The 15,335-nt window shown below is 39.4% G+C and overlaps 1 protein-coding gene across 1 annotated transcript; it reads right to left on the reverse strand.

Annotated features, from left to right (window-relative positions):
* Positions 1-1,354: 1,354 nt before the first annotated feature.
* FAM177B (family with sequence similarity 177 member B) lies at positions 1,355-15,198 on the reverse strand. Its single transcript, XM_009186808.4, has 5 exons — positions 13,348-15,198; positions 5,224-5,412; positions 4,862-4,928; positions 2,380-2,477; positions 1,355-2,020 (listed from the first exon to the last, which is right to left on the reverse strand). Exons 1-5 carry the CDS (start codon positions 13,363-13,365, stop codon positions 1,883-1,885), a joined length of 510 nt encoding a protein of 169 aa, XP_009185072.2. The 5' UTR covers positions 13,366-15,198; the 3' UTR covers positions 1,355-1,882.
* Positions 15,199-15,335: the final 137 nt, after the last annotated feature.

Here is a 15,335-nt window from a genome sequence, read left to right on the forward strand (position 1 = left end):
GAAACAGATTCTATTCCCACTATACTTTGAAATGGGGACGAAAGACTAGTGTATCAGTCACTTGAACGGAAGAGTTATGAAGAGCTATAGAGTGGGCATCTTCCTCATGTGTGAGAAAGATGAGAGAGGGACAGAGAGTATCTGTTGGGTGCTTGCTTGTCACGTTGTTCAGATCCTATTGAGACTAATCTCCCCTTGGCATCCATTTGATAACTCAGTGTACTTTCCCCAAAATTCTTTTTTGTTGCACAAAGATGGTTCAAATTATATTTGCTTCCTGCTTCCTGTCTCAAATCTGTTTTATATCTGAGAATGTTGAAAAGTTGAGTAACTTGCACAGGGCTACTGGGTTACAAAGAGGCAGCAGAGCTGAGGTTAAATCAATATCATATTAACCCTTGAGCCTACCATTTATCTCCTATGCCATTAGAAGAGAGTGTTTCCTTTTCTCAGCTATCTTAGGAGGCTCAGACTCCCGTAAAATTAATTATAGTCATGTGACTTGCTTTGGTGAAAGAAACATACACAGAGGTGACATGATTCATTCTTAGTGGAGATATTGATTGCCACTGCTTAACTCTCCATGCTGTTCCTTTTCCAGCAACCCCGAAAGCACATCACAGTATGGAGGAAACGTAAGATCAAAGAAGCATGCAACACTGAGCTATCACATGGAGAACACCTGTCTGGGAAGCCACCTAAACTGACAGTGGACTTCTCAAGAGAAAGAAATAAACTTTCTTATTTTAGGACACTGAGATTTTGGAGGTGTCTGTGCAGCATAATCTGTCTTATCCTACTATATTCAACTAACAACCCCTTATGCTCCAGGACTACTTTTGTCTTTGATTTCATATTAAATTAATTCCAACTTCCTCTTCTTTTACAGCTACAATTTCAGTTATATATGGCTGCATAACAAACCACTCCAAAGCTTAAAACAACAATAAATTATTATTTCTCATAATTCTGTATTACAATAACAAGCAAAGTCAAGTCACCCCTATTTTACAAAGGAGACTGGAGCTCAGAAATCTGGACACCTCAAATAACACAACTAGTAAATGGGAGAAGTGAAACTGGAACTCATATCTTACTACTGCAGGCCCTGTGTTTTTTTTCTTTTTTTCTTTTTGTTTTTTACTATTAATGTATCACAGTTACTTTGGCTGACACACCCTGTGTTATCTAACAATGATTTCCATGTTTGATCTTTCCAGGTTTTGAAAATTTCTTGACAAATGAATAAGAAAATAATCCATTGAAAATATTTTTTCTAGAGCGTATATTATTTATTGATTGTTTTAATTTGGAGGGATATACCTGATTCTCAAAGATCTTGATAATGATCTTATAACAGAGCTATTAGCAATGTTTACTTATTGTAAAGCAATCCCCAACCAAGCCAGGATGGTTGTTGGAAGTACACACCTATGTCAAACCCTGAAAGGGGATTTATTTAGACTTTGTGGTGCCCAAATTTTCTTCTGAGGAATAGAGCTTCTTTACTGTACCCTCATCCCATGACAGAGGATTTCAGCCAAAAACTCCCAGTCCCAAAGTTCCTTAAGGCATTTATGCTACTATGCAAATGTCAGTACTCATTGGACTTGTATCACTGGGGTGGAGTTGAGGTGGGGTGGCTTGCATATAAAAATTATTCTGAGAAAGTGTCAAAAATTACTCTCATTTTTGCTTGTAATTCCTGGATGCTTGAGACTAAGTTACACGGAGATTAGGATCAGATCTGGCTCAGAAGTGCTACCTCTGGTGTTGTTGCCATGGTAATCAATGGCCAAGGAACAGAGATCCAGGGAAACTATAGTCTTTGCTGCCATCATGAGCTAGGATCTGCCACCAGACCTTCCCTGGATGAGGTGCTTCACTGAGAAATGGCTTCTGCTGTGTCCTGTTGTATGGTTCCATACTCTCGGTCCCCAGCCTCCAAGTGACACTTTTCATTAGGAACCTCAGCTGCCTGGCTCTTTGATCCATTCCTTTCACTTTCGTTGTCACTTTTCTGTTTTGGAGAGAAATAAGGAAATGTTTAACTGTACAAACAAAGACCTCTGAACTTCTCCTCTTGTATACAATGCCCATGTAAGAAGCTTCTACTTTAAGCAATCTCAGGCTTCACACCCAACTACCTTCTTCTACAACACAGCTCATGGCATCCTAACTTCGCAGGAGTGAGGCAAATATGAAGAAGTGTCCTGGGGCAAGGAGAACAAGAAAAATAAGTCAGTCTGACTATGGGAGCTTGGTGAAACTGTAGTGCGTGATGACCAGGTGGGAAAAATACTTTTCTATACTAGCCTAAAGTTGAAGCAATCAATATTCCCATCTCAGGCCCCTTGCCTCCATCAGAGTGTCACATACCTTGTTTTGTATCCTATAGTACTCATTTAACACATACTGATATTTGGGTTGGGTAAGACCGAAGAAGACAGCAAATCTTCCACCAAGGAATTCACATGCTAAAAGAAAGAACAAGCACTTGCGTAAACTGAATTACTAACTAAAGCTTCGCATCAGTTGAGATGCCCAGAGTTTAAACTACTCTGCAAATGACCTATTACTATACCTAACTTCAAGGCCGACAAAACATTTCAATTGCCTTGGCCTCTCAAAGATTCTAGGATTCAAAGGAAATTTGTCAAATCTTCTATCTTTATATGGGATCATATATAAACTATTTTTTTCCAGATGTATATATCAGGAGAGATTTTCAATATATTTTCACAACAGGTATAGCATGGGTCCTGAGCAATCAGAACAGGTACTGCTCATTATCCCCATGCATACCAGCTAAACATCCTCTCCAAGTATATTTCAAATTAAACCCAAACTCAATCCAGTGTTACCAAGACCCACATCAGTAATTCTTCCATGCATCCAGACAGACTTCTCAGAAGACGTTTAAGGCCTTCCTTGTCTGCCTTCAGTAGCAAGGTGGCCTGCAGGCTCAGCACTGGGATTGTTAGAGTCAGGGATAAAGGCGTAGCATGAATAATGAGTGGTTTCCTAAAGATGTCTCCTAGAAAAGTTTTCCTTTACGATTACAGGATTTCCGACAGCCTTCTCTTACCCCCCAATTATAGGACTTTCTGATTCCTCTGACTCATTCTGCCTCTTGGGATATTGCTCATATAGGGCATCAAAATGATGCTATTTTAAAATATGTCTTATGTTTTCATTAATATGCTATCTCTTTGTCCTGTTTATTTGCTGCAGTGTCTAGTACATGTGTAGAAGATAGGGTTTTTTTAATATTAAAATAAATCTTAGGAAGCTTTCCTGTTTATGACCTACTAGAATTTTAAATTGAAAAAGTTAATTACCAGTGTCATCTGGGTTCTAGCTCCATTCAGACAAAATATCTGTGTAGAGAGACCACAGCACTGACTGCTAGCATTTTTATGCCTCCACTACAATCTTGAAGCTCCAGTCAGGAGCATTTTACCACTGCAGTTCTGTTTGGAACTTACAAGGAAGCTAGGCTCACCATGCATCCTATCCCTGCAATCTTAAATCAAAACCCAACATGCAAATCACTCTGCTTCTCCATACTCTCAATCTCATATTGAGTTTTGCTTCTTTTACCCAGCCTAATCTTCTCTGATTCCCTCCCTCTAAAACAAATCTTTTCAAACCCTTTTGCCTTAACCTAAGTGTAGAGAGCTCTCTGGAAGACAGCAATTTTTTTTTCTGTTAACATATTATGGTCAGGGTAGGGTTAGTATTCACTGGGATTTTCAATATAACTTCCAAATCACTAACCCTCTGCGCTTGTGTAAAAGCACTTATTTCTTGAAGGTTCATACTATCTGCCTAAATCACCCCATCTTTACTTTTTACTGTAATCTAAAGACTCCCTGGTCACTTTCATGGTCCTCAAGCTAGCCTTAGCCAGTCACACTTCCATAGCTCTCTTAAAGTGCCTCCTCCATATGTCAGCATGCCCGAGTCTTCCAGGTCAGAGTCCCTATGCACTTCCTACCCTGGCAATTGTGACAACAAATTATAATTGCGAGCATGTTTGCTGGTCTATATGGTTCACTGAATATTGAGTCCCTTGAAAGCAGAGACTGTCATTCATCTTTGTGTCCCAGGGTCCAGCACAGTGCTGAGCATATAGTAGACAGTTACTAATGTTTTTTAAATGAATGAATGAAGATCAGTTTCTAAGAGCTATTAATACAGCTTCTATTTTCTCAGACTCTTAAAGTAGTTTGCCTTCCTATCATATTCACAAGATGTGCAAGTTAGAAGGAAATGAGTAATTAGATGTTGTCAACTATGTCTTAAAAAAATTGGTGAAAGTCAAGCAAAATAAGATTTAGTATTTTAGTTGTTATAAATATTCACTTAGCCCATTCATTATGCCCCTAAAAGGGATCAATCAAGTTCATGTTTATAATAAAGCAGTTATGTTTAGGGAAGTTAGAAGCTTAGAACTGTGTCATACAACAATAATTGTTTTTTAACTTGGAAGTATATTTAGGTGAAGAGTCAACCCAGGGAGGACTGATTATTGCCCTCAAATATGGGAACCTTTGTCCTATGAAAGATGCATCTAGACCAGTTTTGTATGGTTCTAAGAAAGATAAGTAGGAACTTTAGAAGTAGATAACATTTGGGCCGAGATAAGAATTTCCTGATGAGAGTTGGTAAAAGATGAAGAGTCTGCCTGAGGATGCGAGGTTCTGTGCCTTTGGGAATGAAAGCTTAGCCCAGATCTCACTTATTCAGGACGCGATGGAGTGGCTTACACAATTGGAAGTCCCACATAACTCTGAGGGCCTATCGATATATATGTATTTGTTTAGGATAGAAAAAACATAACCTTAGCACTACTTACTAGAAAATGAGGTGCTTGCTATCCGTCCTGCCCAAAATCGCAGGTAGGGTCCCCAGGAAAGTTTAGACTGAAAAAAGGAGAAATCGAGATAGAGTAATTAATAAGAGGAATGGTGACTGCAGATTTGTTTTAATGTAGAGATTTCAAAATGCTCTACGTAATATGTTCCATTTTCTCTGTCACAGATGAAGAGACTAAGATGATTAAAACTATAAGTTGCCTACGCATGGATCTAGAAAGCAAAAAAGGAGACCAAGGACTTAGCTTAAAGCTATTCTTTCTATACACCTTATCTGGCTCAATCTCTTGTTCATTCACCGCCTCCCTCACCATGTTCCCTAATATTGATATACTAAGCTTACAGGGTCAAGTGTTGCATTTGTGCTCTGTTCCTCTTTTTCCTCTTCCTCCTCCTCCTCTGTGCTATATTCTTCCATGATGTCTCCGTCAACAAAATGAATAATCCTTTTAGGAGTCGTCTTTTTGGAAGGTACACTCTTCTCTAGGTCTAACTGCTGGAAACCGTCTATCTCCATAATGAAACAAAACAACTAGAAAATTAAAAACAGGGCACCTTAGGGCAAGTTACCCAGAGCTGAGAGTTATCTAGTTATTTTCAATGGATAGTAAAGACAGAATTCACAGGTAATCACAGTTGTGACCTCATCAATTCTTCAAATCCAAAAAAGGATTGTTCTGTTCTGTACCAAAATGGAAGAGATTTGATAAGTAGTGAAAATGTGAACTTTCAGTCTTCAAACAAAAGTGTCAACAGGGTTTTCTTACCTTTTGTTAACGTTAAAACCCATAATTGCTGGAAGGAAGGGGTCACTGCCCTGCAGAAGTTTCTTGATTATTTCAATAAATATTGAGAAGCAATGTAGGAAATGGTTAAGCGTACAGACTTCACACAGACAGGAGAAAACATGTGCAAAGTATATATTTGGTAAAGGACTTATTTTCAGAACATGTAAAGAACGATTACAATTCAATAGGTAAAAGTCAAATAACTCAATTAAAATATGGGCAAAATATTTGAGTAGAGATTTAATAAAGATACACAGACGATGAATGTCATTAGTCATTTGGAAAATGCAAATTAAAATCATAATGAGATATCATAACATACCCACCATAATGGCTAATTTTTTTTTGTTTTTTTGAAGCAGACTTTCGTTCTTGTTGCCCAGGCTGGAGTACAATGGCATGATCTCGGCTCACTGCAACCTCTGCCTCCTGAGTTCAAGCGATTCTCCTGCCTCAGCCTCCCGAGTAGCTGGGATTACAGGCACTCACCACCATGCCTGGATAATTTTTTGTATTTTTAGTAGAAACAGGGTTTCACCATGTTGGTCAGGCGGTCTCAAACTCCTGATGTCAAGTAATCCACCCATCTCGGCCTTCCAAAGTGCTGGGATTACAAGCATGAGCCACCGTGCCTGGCCTAAATTTTTTGGGGGGAGGTGCAGAGACAGAGTCTTGCTCTGTCGCCCAGGCTGGAGTGCAGTGGTGCAATCATGGCTTACTGCAGCGTTGACCTCCCGGGCTTAAGCGATCTTCCCGCCTCAACCTTTTGAGTAGCTGGGACCACAGGTGTGTGCCACCAAGCCTGGCTAATTAAAAAAAATATTTTTTTATAGAGATGGGGTTTCACTATGTTACCCAGGCTGGTCTGGAACTCCGGAGCTCAAAAGGTCCTCCCATCTTGGCCTCCCAAAGTGCTTAGATTACAGATGTGAGCCACTATGCCTGGGCTGTTAAAAGTTACACATAAAATCTTGTAATTTCACATCTAGATATTTATCCAAGAGAAATGAAAACATATGTCTCCCTAAAGATTTGTATGGAAATATTCGTAGCAGTTTTATTTGTGAACGCCCCAAACTGGAGTCAACTCAATGTCCATCAACTGATGATGGATAAACAAAATGTGGTCCATATATTTAATGGACTACTCTTCACCAATTAAAAGTAATAAATAATGAATATTTGCAACACTGTAAGTGACTCTCAAATGTATTATGCTAAGCAAAAGAAGCCAGACACTGCATAGTATATAATTCTATGTATGTAGAAATTTAGAAAAGGCAAAATTATAGTAGAAAACAGATCACTGTTTGCTAGGGGAGAGTGGGTAGGGGGTTAAAATTAACTATAAAGTGACAGAGGGAGCTTTTTGGGGTGATGGAAATGTTCTAATAGATATCATGATCATAATGTTGGTTACTTGACTGTATAATGTGTCAAAATGATTCAAATTCTACACTTAAAATTAGTTCATTTTATTGTATTTAAGGTATATCTTAATAAAGCTGGAAAGCTTTGGAGACAGACTTCCTGGATTTAAAATCCCATTATTTAATATCCCAGTGTCTTGGTTTTCTCATCTATAAAATAATAGTATGAAATGATACAGTGCAACCTTATAAAATTGTTATGAAGAGTAAATGAGTAAAGATAATTAAAGAAGTTAGAACAATTCTTAGCAAATGGTAACTGGTTAATAAAAGCTGGCTATTATTAAGTACCTATGATTTACTTAGCAGTGTATATGTCAGGCAGTATTCCAGTGTTGTAAGCATATGTACACATGTATTGTTGCTTTTTTTTTTTTTTTTTTTTGAAACGAAGTTTCACTCTTGTTGCCCAGGCTGGAGTGCAATGGCACGGTCTCGGCTCACTGCAACCTCTGCCTTCCAGGTTCAAGTGATTCTCCTGCCTCAGCCTCCTGAATAGGTGGGACTACAGGCACCCACCACCACCCCTGGCTAATTTTTTGTATATTTAGTAGAGACGGGGTTTCACCATGTTGGCCAGGCTGATCTCAAACTCCTGACCTCAGGTGATCCACCCTCCTCGGCCTCCTAAAGTGCTGGGATTACAGGCGTGAGCCACTACGCCTGGCCTCATGTTGTTTTAATTAATATTTAAGATATTTTAAGATTATATCAACAAATATGGCTGAACTGATGTAGAATAATTCTTCCTATTCCAAACACGCAGAAATGCTGGATGAAATTAAATGAAAACGTTAAATCGTAAGTACACCAAGGAAGTAGAAAAAAGAGATAGCCCTAGGGATAGAGATGAGAGAGAGAGGGGCAGGGGGTTGAAAGCAAGTCAGCCAGTCTAGATGTCAGAATAAGAGAAAGAACAAAACTATAAGTATGAGCTGAAGCCAAGATGGTTGTTGGGGGGTTTGGAACCAGATATAGGCCTTGGGGCTGGAGTTTTAATACCCATAGAGAGAAGAGAGTCCAAATCTCAGATCCCATGAGTGTGGAGAGCTGAAATGAAGCCACCTGCATAAAACTAAGATAATAAAATACTATCTTATCTATAAAATATGGACAGGAAAATCTATCCCCTGGCTTGCAAAAGTAGCAAAGTATTTGCTATCTCCTAGCAACAAGGGTAGAAATAGTCACCTAAAAAAATTGGAAACCCCTGCCAGTACCACATGCTGGTGTGTGGCCCAAATTCATAGTCCTCATATGCTGTGAAAACCTAAGATAAAGCTGAGTGAACTAAAGGCAGTGTAATCCACTGAACTCTGTCAGATGCCAAGTACAAAGTCATCTTGGAGGAATAATTCAACAAGACACGGTATACTTAATCTCCACTAAAAACAATTCCTGGCTGGGCAAGGTGGCTCACGCCTGTAATCCCAGCACTTTGGGAGGGCAAGGCGGGCGGATCGCATGAGATCACGAGTTCCAGACCAGCCTGGCCAACATGGTGAAACCCCACCTCCACAAAAAATAAAAAATTAGCCAGGCATGGTGGCAGGAGCCTATAATTCCAGCTAATCGGGAGGCTGAGGCACTAGAATTGCTTGATCCCAGGAGGCAGAGGTTGCAGTGAGCCGAGATCATGCCATTGCATTCCAGCCTAGGCGACAGAATGCGACTCTGTATCAAAAAACAAAAACAAAACAAAACAAAACAAAACAAAACCCCCAGCAAATGCCTGCTGAGGATGTGCTTACTGTAAAAACTTACAAACTACATGAGGAAACTAAGCATCTGGAGGAAGGTTCAGCTGATGAGAAAACTGGAAATCCTCACCTGAGAATTAGGAATGATAGGACAACAGGAAGCTTTAAAACTAGTGTGCTTAATATTAGGTTGGTGCAAAAGGAATTCCATTTTTTGCCATTAAAAGTCATGGAAAAACCACAATTACTTTTGCACCAACCTAATATATTCAAAAACATAAAAGAGGCAAAATATAAAATACCAAAAGAAGGTTGACTTGAAAAAAGACAGAGAAGATACCATCTCAGAAAAAAAAAAAAGAGTTCAATATCCAGCTAAACAATAAGTGGGAGTAACGTAATGATATATTCAGACCTACGAAAAAATCTGAGAAAAGCTCTAACCATTCTGGCATCATTTATGTTGAAATGATGGGGTGAGAGAAAAAGAGATACATATTTAATGTGAAAGAAACGTTAGGTGATAAAAAGAATAGATGAGAAAGTTCAGTACGTCTAATAGGAGTTTCAGAAGTGAATACAGGCTGGGTGCTGTGGCTCATGCCTATCATCCCAGCACTTTGGGAGGTTGAGGCAAGAGACTCACTTGAGGCCAGGAGTTCAATATCATCCTGGCCAACATGGTGAAAACCTGTCTGTACTAAAAAAAAAACACAAAAATATTAGCTGGACTTGGGAGCATGTGCCCGTAGTCCCAGATAATCAGGAGTCTGAGGTGGGAGGATCGCTTGAACCCAGGAGGCGGAGGTTGCAGTGAGTTGAGATTGCACCACTTCACTCTAGCCTGGGTGACAGAGCAAGACTCTGTCTCAAAAAAAAAAAAAAAAAAAAAAGTAAGATGCAATAAATATAAGTAAAAAATTAGTAAACAGGGTAACAAACCCAGGCGCAGTGGCTCACACCTGTAATCCCAGCACTTTGGGAGGCCGAGGCAGGTGGATCACGAGGCCAGGAGATGGAGACCATCCTGGCTAACATGGTGAAATCCCATCTCTACTGAAAATACAGAAAATTAGCCAGGCGTGGTGGCGGGTGCCTGTCCCAGCTACTCGGGAGGCTGAGGCAGGAGAATCGCTTGAACCCAGGAGGCGGAGCTTGCAGTGAGCTGAGATGGTGCCACTGCACGCTAGCCTGGGTGACAGAGCGAGACTCCGTCTCAAAAACAAAACAAAAAACAAAAACCAAAAACGCTATTTTGGTAGGGACAGTATAAAGACAAAACAGTATTAAGTATTAGATAATAACAAAAAATGTGAATTGACTTCTAAGTATTGTTTTGGGATAGGCTGGATAAGATATGTTGTTAAGTATGCATATTAACAATTGAAAGGTAAATAGACAAATAATGGAATTAGAATGTATAGCTTCAAAGCCAGCAGAAGAAAATAAAAAAGAAAAGAAACACTCTGAAAGAAGGCAAGAAAGAAGAAACAGTAAAGAAAAATCATGATTAAAGGAAACACTAAATAAAATATTAGCATTAATTCCAAGTAAGTCAATAATCATAATAAATGCAAATGGATTGTCAGCCATCCATTAAAATGAAGACTAGCAGATCAAATTTTAAAAATATTTTACGGGCAATGCAAACATGATTGAATACATACACATATATATTCATACATGCATACTCTTATATATATATGTACAAATAAATCACCAAATCTTATTGCTACAATGCTGAGTTTAATGCCTTTGTCAAAGGTCAGAGTTGCAAAAGATCTGCCAAAGGTTACATCTGTCATCCACAGCAAGATGATGTGATATCTGCCCTGTCTGGGGACCTCTGAATGGCACACATGGTTTCCCCTGACTTAGTGATGGTGTATCATAGAAAAGCCGCAGTAAGAAGTAGGAAGAGGTATTATCATTTAGTTTCTGATGCTGAAGAGCAGCAAAAAGTACCCATTTTAATTTGGTATGTAAGATCAACAATATGTTAAGCATAATACTATTGCACAAATAAATACTATCAGTGCCATAAGAAACAAAACACATTCTGCAACAAACAAAAGAAAATAAAACATTTTCAAAAAGTAACTTACATGATTCCTCTGTATTTTTCATTAATTAGTGATGTTGAAAGTAGTACAAATTTTGATGTTATAAATTGTTCAACAGATGATAAAGTTAAGAGTTAAGGGTTCTGTAGGCTGAGGCCATACAGTGCGTTTGGATATGCTGACGTGGAAGTGTTCTCTTGCATGTCTTACAGGGTGGAACATGTTTGAGTTGTGGGAAGGTCAATATTTACACATCCAATATTAGCTAAGCCCAGTGGTTCTCAAAATTATTTTGTTATGAGAATCATCTGGGGGTCTTTTAAATAATTTCAAAGACAGGCCACACCTCAGACCACTTAAATCACAATCTCTGTGGGTGGAACTCAGGCACTAGTATTTTTTGAAGCTGTCAGGTCATCCCAATGTTCAGGCAAGTTTGGGGACCAGTGCCCTAAAGAGAGTGAGAAAAGAAGAAACTGAAACAGAAAGAGACTTGTGATTTAGGGATTCAGTGTATTACAGAAAGCTTAAACATCAGGCTAGTTGTAAGACATCTTGTCTATTTTTTTTCCAAGAGGCTTTCTTGCTTTTTACTTTCTGAACACTTCTTCACCCTGCCCCAAGCTAAAAAACTTAAATAACAAACATTTAAAAATAAGGCCTAAGAGTCTCATTATAGTCAATTTACTCCTCTTAAGACTGTCCAAATTCATACATTTCCAGACCAAATGAAACACACACACCCTCATCCCCTGTACACCTGGTTCGCCTCTATTAGCTTACAGACTGATGATATCTGTTGGCTCTCTGAAGAAAATACCAGTCTTCGTTCTTCACGATTATGGTGTTGTGCATTAATAGCCATACACATCTTTAAGTTCAGAGGGCTCTTTGGGAGGTTGGAGGGGAGTGGAGAGAGACTGTGAATGAGCACAAGAGTGAACACTAGCTAGCTCACAGCTGGTTTACTGAATGTTTTTCTGCCACCTAATGGGCATTTTAGAATATGCTATGCAAAATTCATCTTTGTAATCAGTGCATGTCACACAGAGGGGTCTCAATAGTGAACAGCTTGGAACTCAACTTATTTACAAAAACCTTGGGAGAACTGCTAGCTTCACACCTAGATGTGGATGTTTTGTAAGTGATCTTCTTTTGGCTTCAGTTTAATTTTTTTTCTTTTTTTTTGAGACACGGTCTTGCTTTTGCCCAGGCTGGAGTGCAGTGGTGCAACCTCAACCTCCCACAGGTCTATGTGCCACATGCCCAGCTTTTCTTTTCTTTTTTTTTTTTTTTTTTTTGGAGTTTTTGTAGAGATGAAGTCTTCCTATATTGCCCAGGCTGGTCTTGAACTTCTGGACTCGATCCTCCTCACCCGGCTCAGTTTAATTCTTGGGAGCACTTCTACATTTTGTTTCTTAAAAACCCCAAATATAGATTATGAAGGATAGTTCCTAAGTATGTAATGTAATTAACAGGCCATATAATCTCTCTGACCTTTTAAATATTGTATTACTCCAGGGCTCAATGATTGGACTTCTTCTCTTTTCTATCTGCTTTCTTGATGATCTCCTTTGGCCCTATGGTTTTCAATACCATCCACACACAGATGATTATAACATTTATATTCTCCAGGTCAGACTTTTTCCCTGAATCTCACAGATCCAACTACCTGCTTAACATCTCTCTTAGTTATCTAATGGACATCTCAATCCTAATTTGTCTAAATCTTTGCTCACGCTGTCAGTGCAACTCTCCCTCCATTCCCCCAAAATGCACATACTCACACATTTACCTCTACTCTTCTGGCAGCCTTCTCATCTCAATAAATGGCAACTTCCAGTTGATTAGGCCAACTACACTAAAGTCATTCTTGGCTCTTCTTTAATCACACCTCACATCAAATCTGCCAGGAAATTCTCTTGGATATTTCTGGAATCATACTTTTCATTACTCCACTGCCACCACCCCGGTCTATCATCTCTCACCCTTGCTATCGTCTCTCACCTAGTTATTGCAGCGGCCTCCTAATTGGCCCCCTCCAGTCTATGCTCGAAAAGGAGCCAGAATTGTTAAATCCTAAGTGAGATCATGTCATTTATTTGCTTAAAACTCTCTAGTGGGTTCCCCTCTCACCTAGAATGAAAGCCAAAGTCCTCACAATGGCCTAGAAGGCTGTATATCTAACCCTTATGAGTTTTCTGATGCCATCTTGTACTACTCTCCCTCCACTGACATCACTCGAACCACACGGGCCTTCTTACTGCAATTCCTTGACCACACAGGTCCGCCTTCTCTCTCTGCAGAGAGCTCTGTGCTGGCTGCTCTATTAGTCTTTCTTTCCTTAGACTGTTTCCTTGCTCATTTCCAGTCTTTAACTCAAATGGAGACTATGCTGAGTTCCGCTTTCAAGGCAACCTCCCATTGCCTTCACCACTACCTTCTGCATCTTACCTCCTGTTTCATTTTTTCTCCTTAGCACTTACCAACGCTGAACACTTCATATTCCACGTGTCTCTGTCTTCCCTCTCCTCCCTGTCCCGCTCCTTGGCAGAAGGCGAGGGTTTTACCTGTTATGTTCACTGCTGTATCTTCTGCCCCTACAATGCCTTACACATAGCTGGAACTCAGTATTTGTTTAACAAATGAATCATACATGTAGTTAATGTTAATGGGTGGGAGGAGGTATATAACAGATTGGAAAAATAAGAGCAGACTTGTAACTGTCTTTCTTTCCTGCTTTAGAAATGACTATCTTCATTTAAGATTTTTCTGATTACATCTATCTACGAATCATTTCATTTTAATTAGCTCCTTCACTGAAACACAGCATTGTAATCTGTACCAAGAAAATAACACACTAGTTCTACATCTTGGCATTTAGTTTCAATAAGTAAATATACTATTTTAAGTATATAACACTTAAACATTTTTCTAGAGTTCTTGGCCATTTTCATTGATCTAGAAAATGTTTTCAAATGGACTATGTTAACATTCAGCTGAGAACTGACGTTGCGTCATTACACTGGAGCTAATGAGCGTTGCTTGCCCAGAGCTGCCGGTCCCCCTTCCTGCTTCCACCTTTCCTTCTTCCTGAGGTGGTTGAAAGGTCAAACCCCTGGTGAGAGGAGAGCCAAAGCCCCACTGTGCGCCTCAGATGCCGTTTCACAGCACAGTATTCACTGACATTTCTCTAGGCCCCTTCGCCTGAGGGAACTGGCCTGCTCCAATCAGTGACTTGCAGTGTGTGTGTCAGGGGCAAGGGCAGAGTGAGGAAAAATGTGAAATAAGAAATCACTGCTGTTCCTTGAGAATTACAGAGCATCACCTGGCAGGATTTTTGTATCCTTATTTTCAGTATTAAACCACACACATGCACCCCACTGCCTGCATGCCTGTCCCATTGTAGTGTTTCCCAACATTTTTTACATCATGGCAGATAGAGAAAATTGTTTGGAATTCTGGAGGCGACCAGCCTGGGAGCTCCAGCCACCTTAAGTGCTGCCCAGCTAGCCACCCAGAAGGCCTCGAGACAAACCACTTGAGAAGCTCTGCATTAGAGAAGCAAATTCAAGTCTGACATCTCAGGGGAGTGCTCTGAAAGTGACTATATAAGCTTCTACCAACCTCAAGAAAATCACAGGCATTAGATACATTAAATTGCTGAAATGATAGCTCTGGCTTTTTGAATATGCACAAATATAGTTTTCTGTTTTATAATTTGTCAACTCCCCTTCCAGATTAACTATTTTGATCCCTTTATTATTACAACAGTCTTAAATAAAAATTTAAATTTTAAACAAATTATTCAAATGTCAAATAAAATCTTTAGATACAAACTTATGGTAACCCAAAGTGACATTCCAAGTTTATTTTACACACATTAAGAGATAAGAAAGGCAGTATTTTCTAAAGCATGATTACTCTAATTCTAAAAGAATTCTGCATATGGTTTTATTTCTGCATGCATTTATACAACGCTAAAAGTGCTGCCTCAAGTTTGCAAGGAATAAAGTTTTCTACAGATTATTGTACAATGATAAACTCTTTAGCTTAGCATACCATAGTACAAATACTGCATCATGTTGGATTTTACTAAGCATGAGACATAAACAGGCCAATCAAAATCCTTTGAGGTTAAGAAGTGATAGGTACCAATAAACATAAGTAGAAACTGAACAAGTCAAGGAGTGTTGAATATTTAACGAACCCATGAAGCATAAAACAATTGATGCAAATATATCTGTCATTTTATTTTTTTTGAGGCAGGGCCTCACTCTGTCGCCCAGGCTGGAGTGCAGTGGCATGACTATAGTTCACTGCACGTGCCACCACACTCAGCGAATTTTTTATTTTTTGCAGAGACAGGGTTTCACCACATTGTCCAGGCTGGTCTCAACTCCTGGGCTCAAGCAATCCTCCCGCCCCAGCCTCCTGAAGTGCTGGCATTACAGGCGTGAGCCACCATGCCTAG

This window comes from Papio anubis, chromosome 1 (genome assembly GCF_008728515.1).
Source record: "Papio anubis isolate 15944 chromosome 1, Panubis1.0, whole genome shotgun sequence".
NCBI lineage: Eukaryota > Metazoa > Chordata > Mammalia > Primates > Cercopithecidae > Papio > Papio anubis.